The 19,355-nt window shown below is 42.8% G+C and overlaps 1 protein-coding gene across 6 annotated transcripts in view; it reads right to left on the minus strand.

Moving 5' to 3' along the window:
• PARVB (parvin beta) overlaps window positions 1-19,355 on the minus strand; it is a 97,759-nt gene that overhangs the window by 39,200 nt on the left and 39,204 nt on the right. For all 6 annotated transcript variants that reach the window (XM_007061748.4, XM_027824222.3, XM_037914708.2 and 3 more), the window contains 2 exons: window positions 16,283-16,353; window positions 3,999-4,101 (listed from right to left, as the gene is read on the minus strand). In XM_007061748.4, the coding sequence (XP_007061810.1) occupies window positions 3,999-4,101; window positions 16,283-16,353 (174 nt within the window). The remainder of the gene's footprint in view (window positions 1-3,998; window positions 4,102-16,282; window positions 16,354-19,355) is intronic.

A 19,355-nucleotide genomic window follows, 5' to 3' on the forward strand; every position in this document is an offset into this window, starting at 1 on the left:
GAGCATCTTTCACATGAATGAAACAATAACAATCAAGCAGTGCACAAAGTTGAAGGAACCTACTTTATGAGCCTCTTGTACATGCAAAAGGGTGAAATGAAGGGTCAACTTTGCTCACATATTGTGAGACCCCAACCAAAAGAAGCCCCTCCAGCGCCACATACTTCTTTGCCTCTTGCTGTGTCACTAGTACAAGACATTTAGCCTCAACGATGCAATGGCTATGGCTAAAGCAGTCAAGAAGCCTTGACTAGAGCAGGAGATGGAGCCCAGTTGTGATGACTGTGGTTCTCCTGTGAAGAAGAGGCAGGCCTGCATGCTAGAAGATGCGGGAAAAGGCAACCCGGCAAGGATTCTGCAAACTCATACATGCATAATTTTACTCACAAGACCTCCCACTGAGTTCAACAAAGCTATGCACATGCATAAAGTTAAGCACATGGGTTTGTCTACATGTACAGCGCTGCAGCAATGCAGCCGCGGTGCTGTCACACTTTAGTGAAGAGCTTCTCCCGTCGGCATAGTTCATCCACCTCTCTGAGAGGCGGTAGCTTCTCGGGTCGACATAGTGCTGTCTACACCGGGGGTTAGCTCGGTAACACTACATCGCCCAAGTGTGGGGATTTTTCACACCCCTGAGCGACAGTTATACTGATGTAAGTTCGTAGTGTAGACCCAGCCTAAATGTTTGCAGAGTTGGAGTTTACGTGTGCCACTGTGCCCTCAATAGAAGGTCACTGATTTGTATAAACTCTCCCTATGAGGAACACCCACCTCGGATTATTTAGTACACTGCCACTTGCTACAGCAACAACGTGTGTAAGGGAGAGCAGAGACCATACTTCTGCCCTTTTATTATCCCTTGCAACTAGTTGGGAGCCACACACCAGAAATTCCCATAAGCAGAGAATTCCCAGTTTCTCACCATTGACCCATGCCAGCTCCCCAGCATGCTGAAACTGACTCCTAGAGAACGGACAGCACACCACAATTATTCTGAGTGCTGTCCAAGCAACACACTTTGTAGGAAGGAGCATCTCAGGATAAAAATGGTTGGCTGGGGCACCCTACGTGGAGGGATCCCTGCCAAAACTTTTGATTTACACTAACATGTCTGAATGCTTGTTATTCTAAATTGCTGTGGCTGAAGACCATTGGCTAGGAAGGAATTCTATAGAAACAACAGTCTATTGAATGCAACCGCCAATCCATAGCCATTTGCACTTGTGCAAACACCTTCAGCTAAGATGTACCCCCACCTTCAGTCATAGCCTGACCAGCCAGTGTTTAAAGCTCCCCCATTTTAAGGCATGCATTCTGCTTCTCAGTGCTCTAGAAAAGTTGATTACAGAAAGCTACCTTTAATAGAAGCAATGGAGTCTGGTCAATTAGGAAACAAAAAAAAAATTATAACTATTTTATATCAATCTTTGCAAACAATGTTCCTCACACAAAAGTGTCAATATATGACACGCTGGGATGAGGATGTGGATAGATGAATTACTTCAGAGGAATAGGGTTTGATGTGGGAAAGAAGACCAGCAACCTCAGTCTGTAGCACTAAAAAAGAAAAATTATTTAAAATACTGTTTCAATGGCCCCAACCATACAAACATTTAGGCCAAAGTCAAAAAATAGAGAAAGACTGAATGGGGGGAAATGTTGGAGAAACTGGCGAAAAAGTAGATTTCATGCATATATGGTGGACATGTTCAGTCATTAGAGAATATCGGGATGCAATTTGTAACCAAATATCACAAATGGTTGAATATTTATTACCAAATGATCCTTTGGTAATCCTCCTGGGGCTTCTTAGGGGATATGGTCACACAAAGGAAACATCAGTGCTGGAACTAGGGGTGCTGGGAGTGCTGCCACAACCCCTGGCTTGAAGTGGTTTCCATTATGTACAGGGTTTGCAGTTTGGTTCTATGGATCTCAGCACCCGCACTATACAAATTGTTCCCAGCACCCCTGAAAGGAAATGAAGAATTAATCTCTCATCTGCTAGTAGCTGCTTGGCCATTGCTAGCTTCTCATTGGAAAAAGAAAAATAGACCAACCACTGAGGAATGGTTCCAAAATTAATTATATATAAATATAAGAGGTTGTGGTTCTGGAAAAACTGACACACTGATTACGTGCCCAGCAAAATAGACAGGGGACAGATAGTCACTTAAATATTGGGTTACTTTTTATTCAGTATTCACCTGCAAAAAGAAAAGAAGCTCCTAGCACAACTATCCAATTGTTTTTTGTTGTTTTTTTAATATTAATATTTGAGAGAGATACCTGGTTTGTTAACTACATGTGCATAGAGATTTCACTCCATTTCATAAAGTCACTAGAAGCAACATCGGTATTGTAATGATGGTCACTCTGTAATATGGTAACACCCTGTTAGCTAGAAAAGAGCTAGTGACTATATTCCTAGATAACGTCTCTTTACACAAAAGCTAATTGTTGTAATGTTTTTGTTCCGTTTCTGACATTTACAGGACAAGGATCTGTAAACTTGTTAAAACTTCCTAAATAAATAGTTTAAAAAAATTTAGAAAGCTCTCCTCCCATTTTATTGAGCTCCCACAAGCTGTGTTTTGGGGAGTTTTCATTGCACAATAAAGCCGTTATTGTTAATCAATGTTTAAAAGATTTTGTGAATGTTTACTGGAACATTGTGGGGCTCTTTCTAAGTGGCACATGGGGGAAACTCAGAAAGCAGCATCCATAAAGCCTAATGTAATTAGCATAATTGAAATCCCTCACTCCAGCCCCTCCAGACCACTGAAAACGTTCCATGGGCAGTCACTCTCAATCTGTGGCTCGCAAGAATTAAGGAAACTATGAGCCTGTTTCTCTGGCATGTCTCTGATCTTCTACTACTTGAAGCTCTGAGGCTTGGTCTACAATATCACTTTTTTCGGTAAATCTTTTGTCAGTCAGGGGTGTGAAAAACACACACCCAGGACCAACACAAATTTCACCGACAAAAGTGCTCGTGTGGACAGCGCTATGTCGACAGGAGAGGTCTCTCCTGCTGGCAAAGAGCGGCTGCACGGGAGACCTTACAGAGGCACAGCTGCAGCAGTACAGCAGTGCCGCTAGAAAGTCTGTAGCGCAGATATAGCCTACGTCTCTCCATGGGGTGCTTCTAGCTTATGAACCACTGCATTGATTCCTGCAGCACCTCCTCTGAGACACAAAGGATTCTGGGTAGAAGCTATTAGGGGAGAATGGTTGCAAATGGAGAAGTGAAGGTGTAAGGGGGATGCCGAGTGATAGATAGAATAACTATTTACTTAACCTACTGATTGACTGACGATCGTCTCTCCCCCAATCCCAAGACACGTGTAAGGGCACAGTGTGTGTACCCCACTCATGCCACATTGTACAAAGTTAATTTTTGAAAGAGCATTCACTCTGACCTGAAAGATGAACCATTATAATTTATGAAATGGATTGCTCTCAGCCCAAAGACTTTCAAAAGTGGACACACTAGATCTAAAGTTAGGCCAGTTTCACTTTGATTGACCAAGGTTAGCACATGTCTCCTCCCCCCCATTTCATCTATCTGGGATGTTCTCCTGAGCAGACGGAGTTTAGACGTCAGCATGAATCACCCATTCCGGGGAGCAGGATTCTCGTCTATTCCAATCTCCTACCTGGTCACATGCACAGAACAGATGGGCAGAAAGATAGGACAGGCTGACGCTGTGCCTGATTGCCAATGTGGATGGGCTGAATATATGAACCATTATAATGTATTAAATGGATTGCTCTCAGCCCAAAGACTTTCAAAAGTGGACACACTAGATCTAAAGTTGGTGGATGGGCTGAAAGATGAACCATTATAATTTATTAAATGGATTGCCAAGGGGGATGGGCTGAATATTTAGCTTTACCAAAGCTGCAGACAGCTAGTCTGTGGGGGGCAACTAGCCATCAAACCAAAGGGGCTGACTTCTTTGCAAAGCCCCCCTTCTGTAGCTTCAACTCACCCAAAAGCTTCTGCAGCACTTGCCCATCATAAAGGTCCTCTTCCAGCTGCTTAACGATGATTCTCTCTTCCACCAGGACATCATTAATCCAGTCAATTAGAACCTGGGAGAATGGAGATGGGAGGCAAGTGTCTAATCACTGAAGTGTGTTACTTGTATCACAAGCAGTGATCAAAGTAAGGACCAGAAACAGGTAACCCTGCATGAATAATCATCATGTATATTTACTTCCAAACAATAGAGAGCTCAGGTGGTGAAGAGATGCTTCACCTTTTTTGGGAGCCCAGATCTCACAAGAGTCCTCTCCCTCTCTAGAGCCAGTCAGTAATAGGTGATGAAAATATACAGCTCACTGTCATCTATTATTCCATTCAGATCCTTTTGCTCCCAAAACACAGGCTACCACTACTTGAGCTAAATCTCTGTTATATGTAATTAATACAGTATTGCGCTTTAAAAAGATCTCTAAGCCAGTCAGAAAGACCTGAGCACAGCAGAGCAGCGGTATATATACACACTAAACAGTATTTTACAGCTGTTTGGTCATTGGCCAGACAGGGACGGGTGTTTTACAAAGGCAATAAGCTCTAGCTTCTACTATAGGCTAAACAGGCTCCCTGAAGAATAATCCTAGTCCTTTATCAACCCAAGCAATAAATGGATGAGAAGTAGGTTGACCAGATAGCAAGTGTGAAAAATCAGGACACTTTTGGAGGAGAGGGCGGGAGGCAATAGTTGCATGAATAAGACAAAGCCCCTAATACTGGGACGTCTGGTGACCTGAATGAGACTTTACACAATATAGACAGACAGAGTAGTGTGGAACCAAAATTCTAGTCAGCTGGGCCAGTCTGGCAGTCACTCTTGTACTGTGCGTGACAGGTCCCATATGCTAAATTAGCTTAACTATAAAACCTTGCATGTGCTAACTGAAGCAGGAAGGAGCATAAAGAATCTTTTAAAAAAGGAACAATATTAAGTTTGTCAAGCCCCAGAAATAACCCCCTTAAAAGTAACAGGCAAAACAGTGAAATGTCTTTGTTTAGTTGGCATTAGCATGGGAAAAACGTAGTTCATCACTTGTTTTACTCCAGCTGACTATGTTAAGCTCTCTATATTAAAGTACATTTTGCTGAAGTAATGTAATTTTTGTAATAAGAGACCTTGCTTTCTGCTATTAAATCTTTGCTTATAAGTGGAGAGGCAGTACTGCCAACCTCAAGTCTTCAAAAACCATGAGTCAGGGCCCCCAAAAATCATGAGAATGGCTTAAAAATCATAAGGTTTTAAACGTTATATATACAAAATTGTGGATTCCATTGATTTGCTTTCTGGTTAGAATCCACATTTCCACCTTTTCTCCACAACGATGAGCTTTTGGATCTTACTTTGTTTTTCTACATGCAAGCTGAGATTTTTATGTAATCCTGCGATGACAGGAGCTGGGCTTAAAAAACAAATATTGCAAGACTTGTGACAAAAATCACAAGAGTCAGCAACACTGGGAGAAACAGGCATTTCGGGTGTGCTGGTTACAAGGTGTATTTGGCTAATTTATACAAGTTAGTGAGGTTCAGCTGTATTAAGCTACTGCACAGCAGCAGAGGGAGACACTTAGGGCTTGTCTACATCGGGCCAGCAAAGTGCGCCAGAGAGATGTAACTGGTAAAGCACACTAATGTGCTGCACTCTAATTGCCCCACGTACACATGGCTGCCACGCTCTGAAAGGTACCTAGCTCGTGTTAACACAAAATAGGTACCTTTTAGGGCAGGGGTCTAAAATTTAAGGTGTGCCAGAAGGATCTATATGGGCCAGTTAAAGTGCAGCACATTAGAACACTTTAAAAAAAAAAATCACACCCTTCTAGGGTGCTTTGCCAGTGCCATGTAGACAAGTCCTTAATATTCATAAATCGCTTTGAGATCCTTATACATGTGCACCTCTAACATGATTCTTAAAGGTCTCCATGATACTGTAGAAATTAACAGAGCTACTAAAATCAGGGCTAAAAAAGAGCACAATTTTTCACAAGTTTCAGCTGGACAACATAGCAAGCCCTTGACTCAGGGTGAACTGGGATAGGTTTGCCGGTATGAACATCACACCTGCCCTTTGCTTTAAGCTGCCTGGAAGCAAAAGAAACTTGGTAATAAAAAGAATGCTCTACAAGTCTTTTTTTTTTTTTTTTAATTAAAAATGTTTTGAACAGATTTCCATGAGACAATAGCAGCAGCTCTTTAATGCTGTGCAGGATATAAGCACATGACTAAAGAGACTCATGCGTAATGTATTTTTCAATGGGGGGGGCAGTAGGGAGATAGAGTTTAAAGGCATCTGATGACTGAGTGCTCTGAAATAGTTTAGACATTGCTCCTCTGTGAGTTCATAAAGAAGCTACGTGTATCTGCTTCGTCATTCACTCCAGCCAAGCAAACATCACTTCCTCAACGCATACAATAAAGTGTCCATCCTCTCCTTTGTGCACCACATGTCATAGCCTTTCAGTGATCTCTCCTCAGGCCATGTCTTGATAGGGGCACCAACCCCTCTGTTCTTCTCCTCGACATTTAGACTGAGATTTTACAAAAGAGCCTACAGGAGTTAGGCACTAACATCCTCTCAGTTTTCAACATGAACTAGGTGCCCTACTGCCTTAGGCTCTTTTGACAATCCCAGCCATTGTCAGCTGGCCAAAGATTACACCCAGCCAAGGCAGAGTAAGTGCGGGTGCAACCTGTGTAGAAGAGTTTGGAAGGCACTGCACAATAGGGCAGTGCACATGACCAGAGCAGCCCTTGCAGACTAGGTAAAGGAACTAACTTATAGCTCCTTTCTGGAGGCAGCAGGGCAGTACAGTCTCTTTGGTAAGGGGGAGAACGAGGTTACAGTCGTTTTTTAAGGTAGGAAGGAGCCATTACAGTGAAAGGAAGAGAAGAAGGAAATGGGGGTTGGGGTGGGAGAGGAAGACAGGCCTCCTTTAGCATTACAGACCGTTCACTAACTCCAGTAAAAAGCAACTCCCAATTAACTAGATACATTCTTGTCTCAGATGGTAAAATAGAGATATTGTAGCCTCTTCCTGAACTACATCACCTTGATAACTGTTGGACAGCAATAGAAAATGTTTAGCGAGAAAGAAGCCATAAAGAAATACACAGTTAGCATCATTCCTTAAAAGAAGAAGGCCAGATTTCTTGTTTCTTTTTTTAAGTGCATTTAGAGCCTGAATGAAGTGGTTAGAGTTTCAAATGTGCAAAAGTTCTCAGCCTGCAGCAGCTTCCATTGAGAACAATGGCAATTTTTGGGTGCTAAGCTCTTGAAAATCTGGCACAAAAGACTGTGACTGAAGTTACTTCATCACCTTTCTCGTATCACAATAGTGACAGAGAAGAGATTGAGAGAGAGAGAGACCATGGGTAAACAGATTTCAAAAGGATCTATGTGAATTAGGAGCATCAAGCACCATTTTCAAAATAGGAACCTAAATCCCATTGACTTCCCAAGTCACTTAAGTACTTTGGAAAATGTTACCCTATGTAAGGAGTTAAAGTTACAGCACTCACAGTTTAAATTTAGAATAAAAAAGACCTCTTGGCAAAAGCACATAAAGGAGAGAGAGAAATAAAACAAGGACTAGTTGGCAGGCTTCTAAAAAAAGTAATACAATGGCTACATTTGAAAAGGGGGGAAAGGCAAAAAATGTGAAAACTCATTTAATATGCAGCCCACAATATCAGCCCTCCTAGAGAAAATGATTTTGTAATTAAAAAATAATCCATCTGAACCTTTTCGAAAAAGCCCTCAGAGACTGACAAGAGCTGCAGTTTTCAAAAACCAAAGTTAGCCAGATCGCCCATTGATTTCCTGATTGCAAAAGCTTGTGTCTTGCTGAGGAAACCTGAAAAAATGCTCTTTGCATTGGATCTTTTTAACTCTTTCAAGAGGAGAAACAGAGTAATTTGGTTTTATTTAAAAGGTACAACAGAGACAGAATTTTTTTCTGATTCATTGCCCACAGAGGCGTAACTCTTCATGTCTTCCAAGTCTCCCATTTACACAAAGACAGACACAATCTAGCGAATTTTCTGTAATAGTTGACTGTTTAAGCAGCTCAATATAGGTTCAGACACAACAAAGCACTTAAGCATGTACTTAACTGAGCATGTGAGTAGTCCCACTGGAGTCAGTGGGAGAATCTGTGTGCTCAAAGTTATGTGCATGCTTAAGTGTTTTGTTGGATCAGGGCCTTAAATTCCTAAAAGTGGAATTTCTCTTAAGTGTTCTACAGTATTTGGCTAGTAGCAGTTTTAAAACTGCAGTAAAATCAACTCCTCTCCCCACCATCACCTCACCTGCTGCCTCATACAGACAGAGACATATAAAAACAATCTGCAACTGTATCAGATCCCCAGGCACATATATGCATAATAAATTGCATAAACATTCCAGTGGTGCTTTAAATTTTGACACACATATTTATTAAACCACTTTTAGGACAAACTCTTATGTCTGATTTAATGAGCCATGTTTTATTATCGAGTGCTGGGTTGAAAATTGAAATTGCTACCAGGCAGAACCCAGAAATAAAATGGTGTGAATATCCTACAAGGAAAAAAAAAAAATCTGGTCTGCCTGGCTGACTCGTATTATACACAGGTACGCTCATTTTTTGCGTCAAACTTCACCAGTCCCATAAAGTGCTTTATTAGAAAGGCTGCCTGCCCCAGAACACGTTGAAACTTGTTCAGAGCAAACTTGCAGAGATCAAGGACAAAGAGCCCTAGGCCACCGCTGTTGCAAATAAAGAACACAAAATAAAAACAAAACGAGTACGTAAGAGCATTTGGCACAATGGGAAAGCAGGAAGCTGAGCAAAGAAAGCCAATTCCAAGCAAAAGGTCATTAAAACAAGAGTTGGAAGAGCCTTCTACAAGAGAATGTGAAAGCATGCAAAAAACAAGAGAGCTTAGCTCACTTTGTGGTTGAGTGTGGAAACTGCTGGTGTAAGTCATACATGTCTGCAAGCCTTTTGGCTAAACCTTCAGTGCAGGCTGTTTCTGGACAAGCAGATTTTTTTATTTTTAAGACTGAACATCTAGCTTTTTTGAACAAAACTTGCACTAGTTAGTCACATGGTAGGCCTCTGAGAAAACTCGCAAACCCATGCTCAAAGCTCACAGCTTAATGGTTGAAATTTAATTTTTGTCTTCATCAGATCTGATTGACCCAAACTATGCATTTAACCTTGAAGGAGTGAAAACTAAATGAAAATGTTTGTTGAAATCAGGGCTTGACCAAGTAGCATTGCTTGGAGCAGGATTCAGTTTAGGAGAGAGTGTTCAAGGTCCAAAACATCTTGCAACATCAGTTGATTTTACAAGGTTTCTGTGTCAAAAATAACTTGCAAGGTTTGGTTGCTGTCGAATCTGAACCTGAAAGGGATAGGTTTCAGGTTTAAATTTGACAACAACAAAATACTGCAAGCTATCTTTGCAAGATTTTGACCCTAAATGGCAAAACCTTGTAAGATCAGCTGATTGTATCTAGGGTGACCAGATGTCCCGATTTTATAGGGACAGTCCTGATATTTGGGGCTTTGTCTTATACAGGCACTCTCCAACCTTTGTCCTGATTTTTCATACTTGCTGTCTGGTCACCCTAATTGTGACAGATGTGAGACCTGGGAAGTGTAAGGAGTTCAAATTCCTTCAATTATACCAGACAGGCATGGACTTTTGAGACAGTAAGTGGGGAATCCCTGAGGAGTGATTAATCCAAATGACGCAACCCTGGTTGCGCAAAAACACAGCCTTTTGAAGCTACATCCTGAGGAGAGGGCCATTGACCTGTTCCCAGAGACTGGAAATCAAAAGCACAAGAGCTGCATCAAGAAAGAGCTGAAATGACCAATCGGTATCAGTCGGTGTCTGGTTCCCGATTTAAAAACTGACATGAACTTGTAACCAAGGGGGCAAAGCCAGTTGTGGGGTTTGAAAGACTGACGCCCACCAGAGCCTTATGTTGGGCTTGGGAGTAACCTCTGGTAAGCATTTAGCATGCGTGTAGATTCTTTTATTGTTTTTATAGGTTTTTTCTGTAATGCTTTTGCCCTAAGAATAAATGTAGCTTTGTGAAGGCTTGTTGGTAAATCGGTGTACAGTGTTATAGCCTCTGCTGGAGAAAAAGTAAATGACAGGTTCCGTACCCTGCTCAGATCTGTTGGAAAAACCACAGGAAGGTGCAGAGGGACTGCAAGCCTAAACCCCCCTGACTAACAGGAGAGAGGCCAGTTCTCCGCCCCAAGAGAAGTGAGTGCTGGGAAGTCTAAACCTTAAGTGGATGCCATCAAGGAGGGATATCAAAGGTGCAGTTAATCCTGAAACTGTAACACAGATGTTGCAAGATCTCCCTCATCTTGAATGGGGGAAATCTAAGAGAATAGGTGTTTACATGAGATTTTGGATAAAGTTTTCAAAAGTGCTAATTGATTTAGGAGCCTAAATCCCACTGACTTTCAGTGAGATGTAGGCACCTAAGTCAGTTAAGAATTGTAATACTGAGTAGAGAAATGCCTAAATCCTTTAAAAATCTGGGTCTTAGACACTTTTGGAAATTACACTCTTTGGCTCTATCTGGACCAGAACCAAAAGTTAGGCTCCTTCCAGTTTTGGATCCAACAAACAACAGAACACACAGATGTGAGAGTTAAAGGGGATTCAAATCTGCATTACTCTCAAGATCACAATATTTGAAGTTGTTCAGTAGAACTGGAACAGCTTACAAATATCCCTGAGTACACATTAGAATTATTTAAATGGATTGGTTTCAACTATGTTCACATCACTTCGGTGTTTACTCTAGTAAACAATTTAATGGTAGGAATGTTCACCAAAACAGAGAATCTTAAAGCAGCGATTCAGGATATTAACGGCAAACAAATGTTAAATATGTAAACAAGAACATTCATATTGGAAACCTGATAATAAGGGCTTGTCTACATGGCCCCAGACTTCAGTTTACAGGGGCGTACACTGACATGCACACCAAAGTGATGGGTTGTAACTGCCCCATGTGGACGCTGCTGGTGCAAACGAAAAGATACCTAGTTTGCATTAATTTATATCCACCTGGGGCATTTACAATGCAGCACTTTGGTGTGCGCTGCAGTTCACACCCTGATAATCCAAACTGCAGGGTCATGGAGACAAGCCCTAAGAATTATGACATGCTTATCTAATCAGAGAAGAGCCACATACCAAGTGTCTTTAAATATAAAGGGAAGGGTAAACACCTTTAAAATCCCTCCTGGCCTGAGGAAGAATCCTTTCACCTGTAAAGGGTTAAGAAGCTAGGATAACCTCGCTGGCACCTGACCAAAATGACCAATGAGGAGACAAGATACTTTCAAAAGCTGGGGGGAGGAAGAAACAAAGCCTCTCTGTCTGTCTGTCTGATGCTTTTGCCGGGGACAGAACAGGAATGGAGTCTTAGAACTTAGTACGTAATCTAGCTAGATATGCGTTAGATTATGATTTCTTTAAATGGCTGAGGAAATAAGCTGTGCTGAACAGAATGGATATTCCCGTCTGTGTGTCTTTTTGTAACTTAAGGTTTTGCCTAGAGGGATTCTCTGTGTTTTGAATCTAATTACCCTGTAAGGTATTTACCATCCTGAGTTTACAGAGGTGATTCTTTTTTACTTTTTCTTCTATTAAAATTCTTCTTTTAAGAAACTGAATGCTTTTTCCTTGTTCTTAAGATCCAAGGGTTTGGGTCTGTGGTCACCTATGCAAATTGGTGAGGATTTTTGTCAAACCTTCCCCAGAAAAAAGGGGGTAAGATTTGGGAGGATTTTGGGGGGAAAGACATTTCCAAATGGCTCTTTCCTAATAAAAAACCCGGTTAGACGTTTGGTGGTGGCAGCGAAAGTCCAAGGGCAAAAGGTAAAATAGTTTGTACCTTGGGGAAGTTTTAACCTAAGCTGGTAAAAGTAAGCTTAGGAGGTTTTCATGCAGGTCCCCACATCTGTACCCTAGAGTTCAGAGTGGGGAAGGAACCTTGACACCAAGCAACCCAAGTGACCCATCAAAAGTAACCATCAAAGCTGAATTCCAAATACTCACATAAAATTGTTTGCAAATAAGCCACAGACCAAGAACAAATGAGTTTGAGAAAAGTTTAAGAAGGTCACCCACAGCAAGAAAGTCCAAAAATTCCTGGATAATCTATTTACTATGAATTATTGCCTCAGTTCTTATGTTTTGATCTGAGCTTCCAGCTTTGGGCCATCTAGTAAATTTCATACAACTCTAATCAGAACCTACAGTTCTACCAAGACCAGAACTGTAATTCGCTACACACAGCTGCAAATGAAGTGGAAAACAAGGACTGATGGCCGCTGATGGGATTTATTTGATTATCTAGTTGTTCTTTGCAGCTGGATTTCCTCCTGACCCATTGTCCCAGACTATTTTTAAAATATATAATTATACTACACATCACTTTTTTTCTTTTGTAAGCCCACCTCTAGCTTGTGCTCATTTTCAGTTCTGTAAGAGCAGTCAAAGCATCTATTATAGAGTTCTCCACACAGCAGCCATTCAGTATAAGAGATTTACTATGCTTGCTTTAACTGAGATGAAAAGTTATTTTCCCTTTTGTTCTTTCTGCATTACAGTGGGATTCTACAGTCTGTCTCCCCCAGAGCTAGGACAGTTATGTTTTAATCACTTCCAAATGCAAACAAAAGCCTGAGGTGCTTAATCCACTACGGATACAATTCTTATTGCAGCAGGGAAGAAGAGATTAAACATCCTTTTCTGTGGAGCCAAAAGGTATTAAACTATATGTCACCATTAGATTCCCTGGTTCATTTTCCCAGGGGCTTCCCTGCCCCGACTCTGCTTTTCATAACATTGATTTGTGAGCGTGTATGTGAGTGGAGTGGGAAAAATTAAGAAGAGGGATTAAAAATACTGTAGATGTATCCGCTTTTTAGAGAGGGGAAAGAAATCCTGAAAAGGTTTAGGATCAAAATTAAAACTATAAAAGTCACTATTCAGTTTTCCCCTCTTTATTTAATGGTGATCTTAGATTGTAAGCCCTGTGGAGCACAGACTGTCTTGTTCTGGGTTTGTACAGAACCTAGCAAAATGGGGTCCGGGTCCCAATTAGGGTTCTTAGGTGCTACCACAACTCAAATAATAAACAACAATAGTAATAGACAGCTTAGTGACCCATTAAAAGAATACAAAGCAAAGAGAAGATCAACCCATCACACTTTCATTAAGTCATTCAGGTACAATCACAGCATAATTCAATCCCCTCTCTGCCTCACAGTCTCACACCAAGTTCGTCCTCAGATTCCTTTCCAACTATGCCATTGTTAAAACTCCTGCTTTAAATTAAGCTTGTGAATGGTTAACGAATATTTACATTTATATATGGCTCTCCTCTCCGGAGTAGCCCCACAAGAATAAACACAAGGCTCTTTTGGGATGGTCCAGAGGAAACAGCCCCTAGTGGTTTCCAGGACATAGGGATCAGTTCTCCATTGCCCAAAGTGGGAGTAAAATCTTACCAGTCTGATTTGTAAGCAACTGTGCTGAGTAACGGTGAACCAGGCCCCGATCCTGCAATGAAACCCATGCATAGAGACCTTTGTGCCTATGAGGAGCACATTACAGTATCAGGGCTCAAGTCTTCATCCTTGCTCTAGTCAGATTTTGAGAGGAGGAGAATCTTGCTAATTTGTATTAATGACTCAAAAGATTCATACCTGACCACAGCATAAGGGCTTCAAGTCTCACTAAATTCAATAGCAAAGCTCCCACTGATTTCAAAAGGATCAGGAACAGACCTTGTAGCAAACTAACAAGATTTTAAATCAAGTCTACTGCATTCCAGAGTGTGCTTGGTTCACTTATTCTGACCACACTGGTTCAGTTTTGATTATTCAGAGGACAGCCATGAACACCCTGTAGTACAGTTTGGAAGAGCGGCACAAGACCACTAGGGTTTTTGCAAGCACTGTTGCGCCTGAGGATTAACACAGTGAGAATGAGTGAGATTCTACAACATATTCAATGGGAATAATATCACGTGTACTTGCACACAGCTCCTCTCTAAAGATGGATTTGCAACTGGACCGGAAGCTGCATTTATGTTTCTAAAGCGATGTCCTGCCACTGCAGTGCTGATAATACAATGATGGGTGTGTTGTAAGTACATACATAGGCTGCTGTGGTATTTCTCTGAAGCATGCATTCACTCCAGTGATGTAAAGATACCCTGACAAGAATGCATCAAAGCACACGTCCTTGCCTCCTTCATGGGATTACATAATCCAGATTCTTCTGACACATCTAAGCATTATTGCACTGTGGTTTCTATCCAAAGCAATACAAATCAAAAGCCTCGCACACAAAGAGGCAAGTACAGGAAATGTAGTAAGAAAGCAGTAGGAGCATGAAAGCTTCTGGGAAGAAAGGATGCTTTAGGGCAGGGGTTCTCAACCTTTCTCTTTCGGAGGCCCCCCCCAACATGCTATAAAAACTTCACAGTCCACCTGTGCCACAATAACTGGTTTTCTGTATATAAAAGCCAGAGCCGGCATTAGGGGGTAGCAAGCCGGGCAATTGCCTGGGGCCCCATGTCACTGGGGCCCCGGCGAAGTTACATTGCTCAGGCTTCGGCTTCAGCCCCGGGTGGTGGGACTCAGAGCCCCAGGCTTCAGTCCCATGCGATGGGGCTTCAGCTTTCCGCCCTGGGCCCCAGCAAGTCTAACACTGGTCCTGCTTCGTGGCCCCCCTGAAACCTGCTCACGGCCCCCCCAGATCCCTGGTTGAGAACCACTGCATTAGGGTACAAACCTGCCAACACTTCTCTCTGCTCCAACCTTCACTCCGTTAACCTCAACGCCCTAACCCTTAAACTGGCCCTTCTAAATGCTACACACTCTGGGTTAGACTCCTCCAGCTCACACAGAGCATGAGTAAATGAGCACTGTGTGGGGAACTCGGGCTGGAGTGGGATGGAGTCTACAACCGTTATAGGACAGGCTGTGGGGCAACACTACAGATCCTGAGCTAGAACAGCAGCTGCTGCCCCTCCACACACCTAGTGCAGATGCTCCCAGCTACTGGATATATGACAATCACAGATCCAGTCCCTCCTCTAGCACACAGGTAGATCAGAAGCTTCTGTTCTCCCTGTCTCATAACACAAAAGCAAAGGGACATTCAATGAAATTGAAAGGAGGAAAATTCAAGACCAGCAAAAGAAAATAATGTTCACACAACACGTAATTATTCTGTGGAACTCATTGCCACAGGGGGTCATTGAGGCCAAGAATTTAGCAAGAATTCAAAAAGAGACTAGATATTTACATGGATACCAAGACCATCCAGAGTGAGCATAATAAACAACAAAATATAGTGGAAGGGATGTTAAACCTCAAGCTTTAGATCTTAACCGTAAGCCAATCTCTAGTTTTAAGAGACCAGAATGAGACACCTAAGGTGGGGGGGCAGATTATGCCACCTCTGCCTACTGTGGGGTTCTTACATCTTCCTCTGAAACATCTTGCTCTAGTCATCATAGAGGACAGCATGCTGGACAAGATGGACCTCAGGTCTACTCATTATGGCAATGCCGATATTCCTATACTCTCAACGCTCCTCTCCACTTGGACCTAGCCTGGAGTCCACTCCCCCAGTGTGCAAATATGAAGACCACCCTGCACAACCATTTCACCTTCCCCCTTCCTGGAACTGGGGCACTGCTGGGGCTCCACAACATAGAGCATGGGCCCTCCTCCACCATGGCAGAATTTCACACCCAGTGAAAAATCCTGTTCCTCCCCTACATTTCATCCATCTGCACTCCTTTCCTGTAACCCAAACTCACACCTTCCAAAACTGTTTTCCCTGCTATCACAGTGACAGAGAGCCCAGTCTCTCACATCACGAGGAATGGCATTGTGATCATTGCTAGATTCAAGCTGAACTCTGCCTCATTTCAGTATTTAAAGGGATGAAACTATAGCCTTCATCTCCCCTCCCTTAGCATCCTCAGGCTCTCAGATGTCTGCCAACCTCTTCTCATATCTTCTTTGCTGTTGGCCTTACTTCCTAGCACTTGTACGTGACCTCAATATCCAGGACAGTTCATGAATTATTATCCCTTTACATAGATATATATCTCTGGTTTGCAAAGGATTACATATAGTGATCTAAAGATTTTTTCATGAAAGAAAAACAAGACAAGTATTTACTTCCTACCTTGATCAGTTCTTTGAACTTGGAGTCTTCTTTGGAGTTGGGATCAATCATGGTACGTTCCTCATTTTCCTCTGGCCATTGAGAAGGGAAATGTCTAGTTAGAGCCATGACATGAACACACTGTCGAGGATATTGCAGGAGCTATTATTTATAAAGTTGTCTGGAAGTTGATTAAGAAATGGCAAAGTCTAATCATCATACTGGTGAGGGAACATCAAGTGATCAAAGCACGGGGAATTCTTTAGAGATACACTGAAGGATTACACAGTATTAACTTCCCTAAAATAAGATTCAACTGGCCCTCATCAGATCACGCAGCATAGTGTGTGTCAGACTGTATCATCTAGTCTCCTATATAATGCAGGCTCCTTGGGGCAGGGCTATGTCTTTCTCCAGATGGACCAGAGCGCCTTAGTGGCACCCAGCTAACAATGATGATCATTTTATCCTTTCCTCAGTTATTTAGTTTTCATTTTAAGCTACATCACGAGACTGCAGCATCCTAAAGAACCCAGTAAGCTCACTGCATTATGCTCCCTGTAACAGGGGTGATGCGGGATTATGGGTCATCCTCCTTTCTCCTGCCTTTTCAAATTCCACTGTAGAATTTGCTAGCTAGCGAGGACTGCACTTAGTCTGCGGCAACTGCACATAATGCTGAGTCAATGTCGGGCAGCAGTACCAAGAGTGAAACTGACAAAGATTTAGGTCAAATTCAGTTGTGCCTGGAGGAAAGTGCCCAGAGCAAATTTAGCAGAGGTGCAATCTGCTCCATTGCTGTGGAGCTGAAGAGTGGAAAGGAGAGAAATATTTTCTCCTTCTACCACCAAGGAGCTGCCAGACCAACACAATTTGGGAAGGAGGGGAGAAGGAGAAGGGAAAAGACACAAAAAGGAGATAGAAACGCAACAGGGACACAGAACAGGAAAGTGGAGTGGAATGAGTGGAAGAGAACAAGGAAGACATACACATGGGAAGTGGAGTGGGGTGGGACAGTTAGAAGGCACTGAGGAGGTGGCTGGCTGCATCAGAACTGGGGACCCAGCTTAGTTCCTCAGTGTTAGCAACAGCTAAGAGTACTGTAGCTAAAGCCATTGGCAAGGAAGTGTAGGGAGTGTCTTTCTACACAGTTTCTTGGGCCAACTGAAAGAACCATGCCAACAGGCTCTGGGGGAAGACCTATCTAGCTCTTCTGAGCTTGAGGAGGGTCTCCATAACACATGGGTGAAGGGAGGGGAGGAGAAGAGGGGAGACAGATAAAACAAGGAAGAGGAAAGAGAAGGGAGGGTGAAAGACAAAAAAATCCAAAGGAAGGGAGGAGACAAAGGAACAGAAGAGGGAAAGGGAGGAGTAAAGATTAATTTTAGAAAGATGATTGCATTTGAGGTTTTGTCCACTGAGCCAACACTTTGTTGGACTGGTAACAAATACACTCAAACAAAGGCTCCCCCTATGTCTTTCCCCACCATAACTGAATGCATCTGTAGGTGCACACAACATTCTATCCTAGACGTGAATATTAAGGAGCAATGTTGTTACAGCCTGTTAAATTCTGATGCTCCATTTCAACTAGCAAATTCAGCCTTCCCCACCTTTCCTCATTGTAATCTCCTTTGTTGCTGAAATGACAGTTGTGATTTAGTTTAGAACAGCTCCTGTAAGTGGAAATGAAAGCACAGCTGCTACACTGCAACAGGAATGCAGCATCACAGCTTTGTTACATGATCCACTGCTCTGCAGCTAAAACAGAACTGGAGGGTTTAACTTTAGCTGTGCACATAGACATACAGGATGAAATCCAGACCCGCTGGAAGTCAATGGCAAAATTTCCATTGACTTCCATGGGCCAGAAGCCCATAGCATACACTTGCCTAAGATTTATGAGGCAGAAGCCTTTGATACATGAAACACATGCCTCACATCTCACTGTACCGTTTAAGAAGCCAGGCCTGCTTGAGTAGGTCTACTCTGCAGCTGCAAGTGAGCCTGCCTGCCCAGGCAGACTGACTGATGTTAGCTCCGCTCAAGCTAACATGCTAAAAACAGCAGCGTGGACACTGTGGCCCAGGCAGCAGCTCCACCCGACCCCCCGTGCTGCCACCTGACCTGGTCTACTCAGCCATTTTTAGCACTCTAGCTTGAGCAGAGCTAGCATGAATCCCTCTGCACAGGCTGGGAGGCTCTTTGCAGTGTGGACTTACCCTTTGTGTTGCCTTGATGTACACATGAATGGAAGATGGACAGAGATGCCAACACATTGTGGTACTATGTGGTCAACCACACAAACAATATTATGGTCACAAAAAGGAGTTTTGACGGCCACAGTGCCATGGACAGAGAGCCCTCTGACCTGCACCGCTATTCAGGCACCAGAACACAACAACCCACTGTCCCAGTATTACAGTTACATTGCTGTTAGTGATGAAGCTCTGCACTCACACTGGGTGGATATGAGAGACTGTACAATTGAGTGGGGTTTCCCTAGACCTGCCCAGACATTTGAGCTCAGTTCTTTGCAGGGTCCACAATCTATTAAAAAACAACCAAACTGAACGTTGAAAATGTTTGCCAAATTTTCCACAAACCTAGGAAGAGCTTCTGATTCTGTAAGGTTTCCAGTTTCTTTTGGTTCTTTACTTCCTCCTGGTTACTGGGATGAGTCAAGCAGGCTAACGCTGAGGAAGTTACACCCAGCACACGCCCAGTCCATAAGGTTGCGAGCTGGAACTTTCAAAAGAGGTCTCACCCATGTTTGTGCAACACCCACATTTCCTGTGTGGGGCCCTAATCTCTCTCAGTCTCTCCCTCCCACCTTTAATAGTTAACAGCGGAGGGGATTAGAGAAGCTCTTTTTGTTTCTTTTTATATAAAGGCCTTGTATCCCATCTCTGAAATGAGTCAATACCAGATGCAGCAGAAGGCGGCATTAGGTCCCCCGCCTTTATTCCATTATGGAATAACCTCTACAGAAGTCCCCATTCTGGTCAGACAGTGCCTGGCTTATGCCCAGAAGAATGCAGGTTTGTCTCTCTGGTTTCCTTTGCCTATTTAATGTAACTGTGGGTTTTCCCAT

This window comes from Chelonia mydas, chromosome 1 (assembly GCF_015237465.2).
Source record: "Chelonia mydas isolate rCheMyd1 chromosome 1, rCheMyd1.pri.v2, whole genome shotgun sequence".
NCBI classification, from domain to species: Eukaryota; Metazoa; Chordata; order Testudines; family Cheloniidae; genus Chelonia; species Chelonia mydas.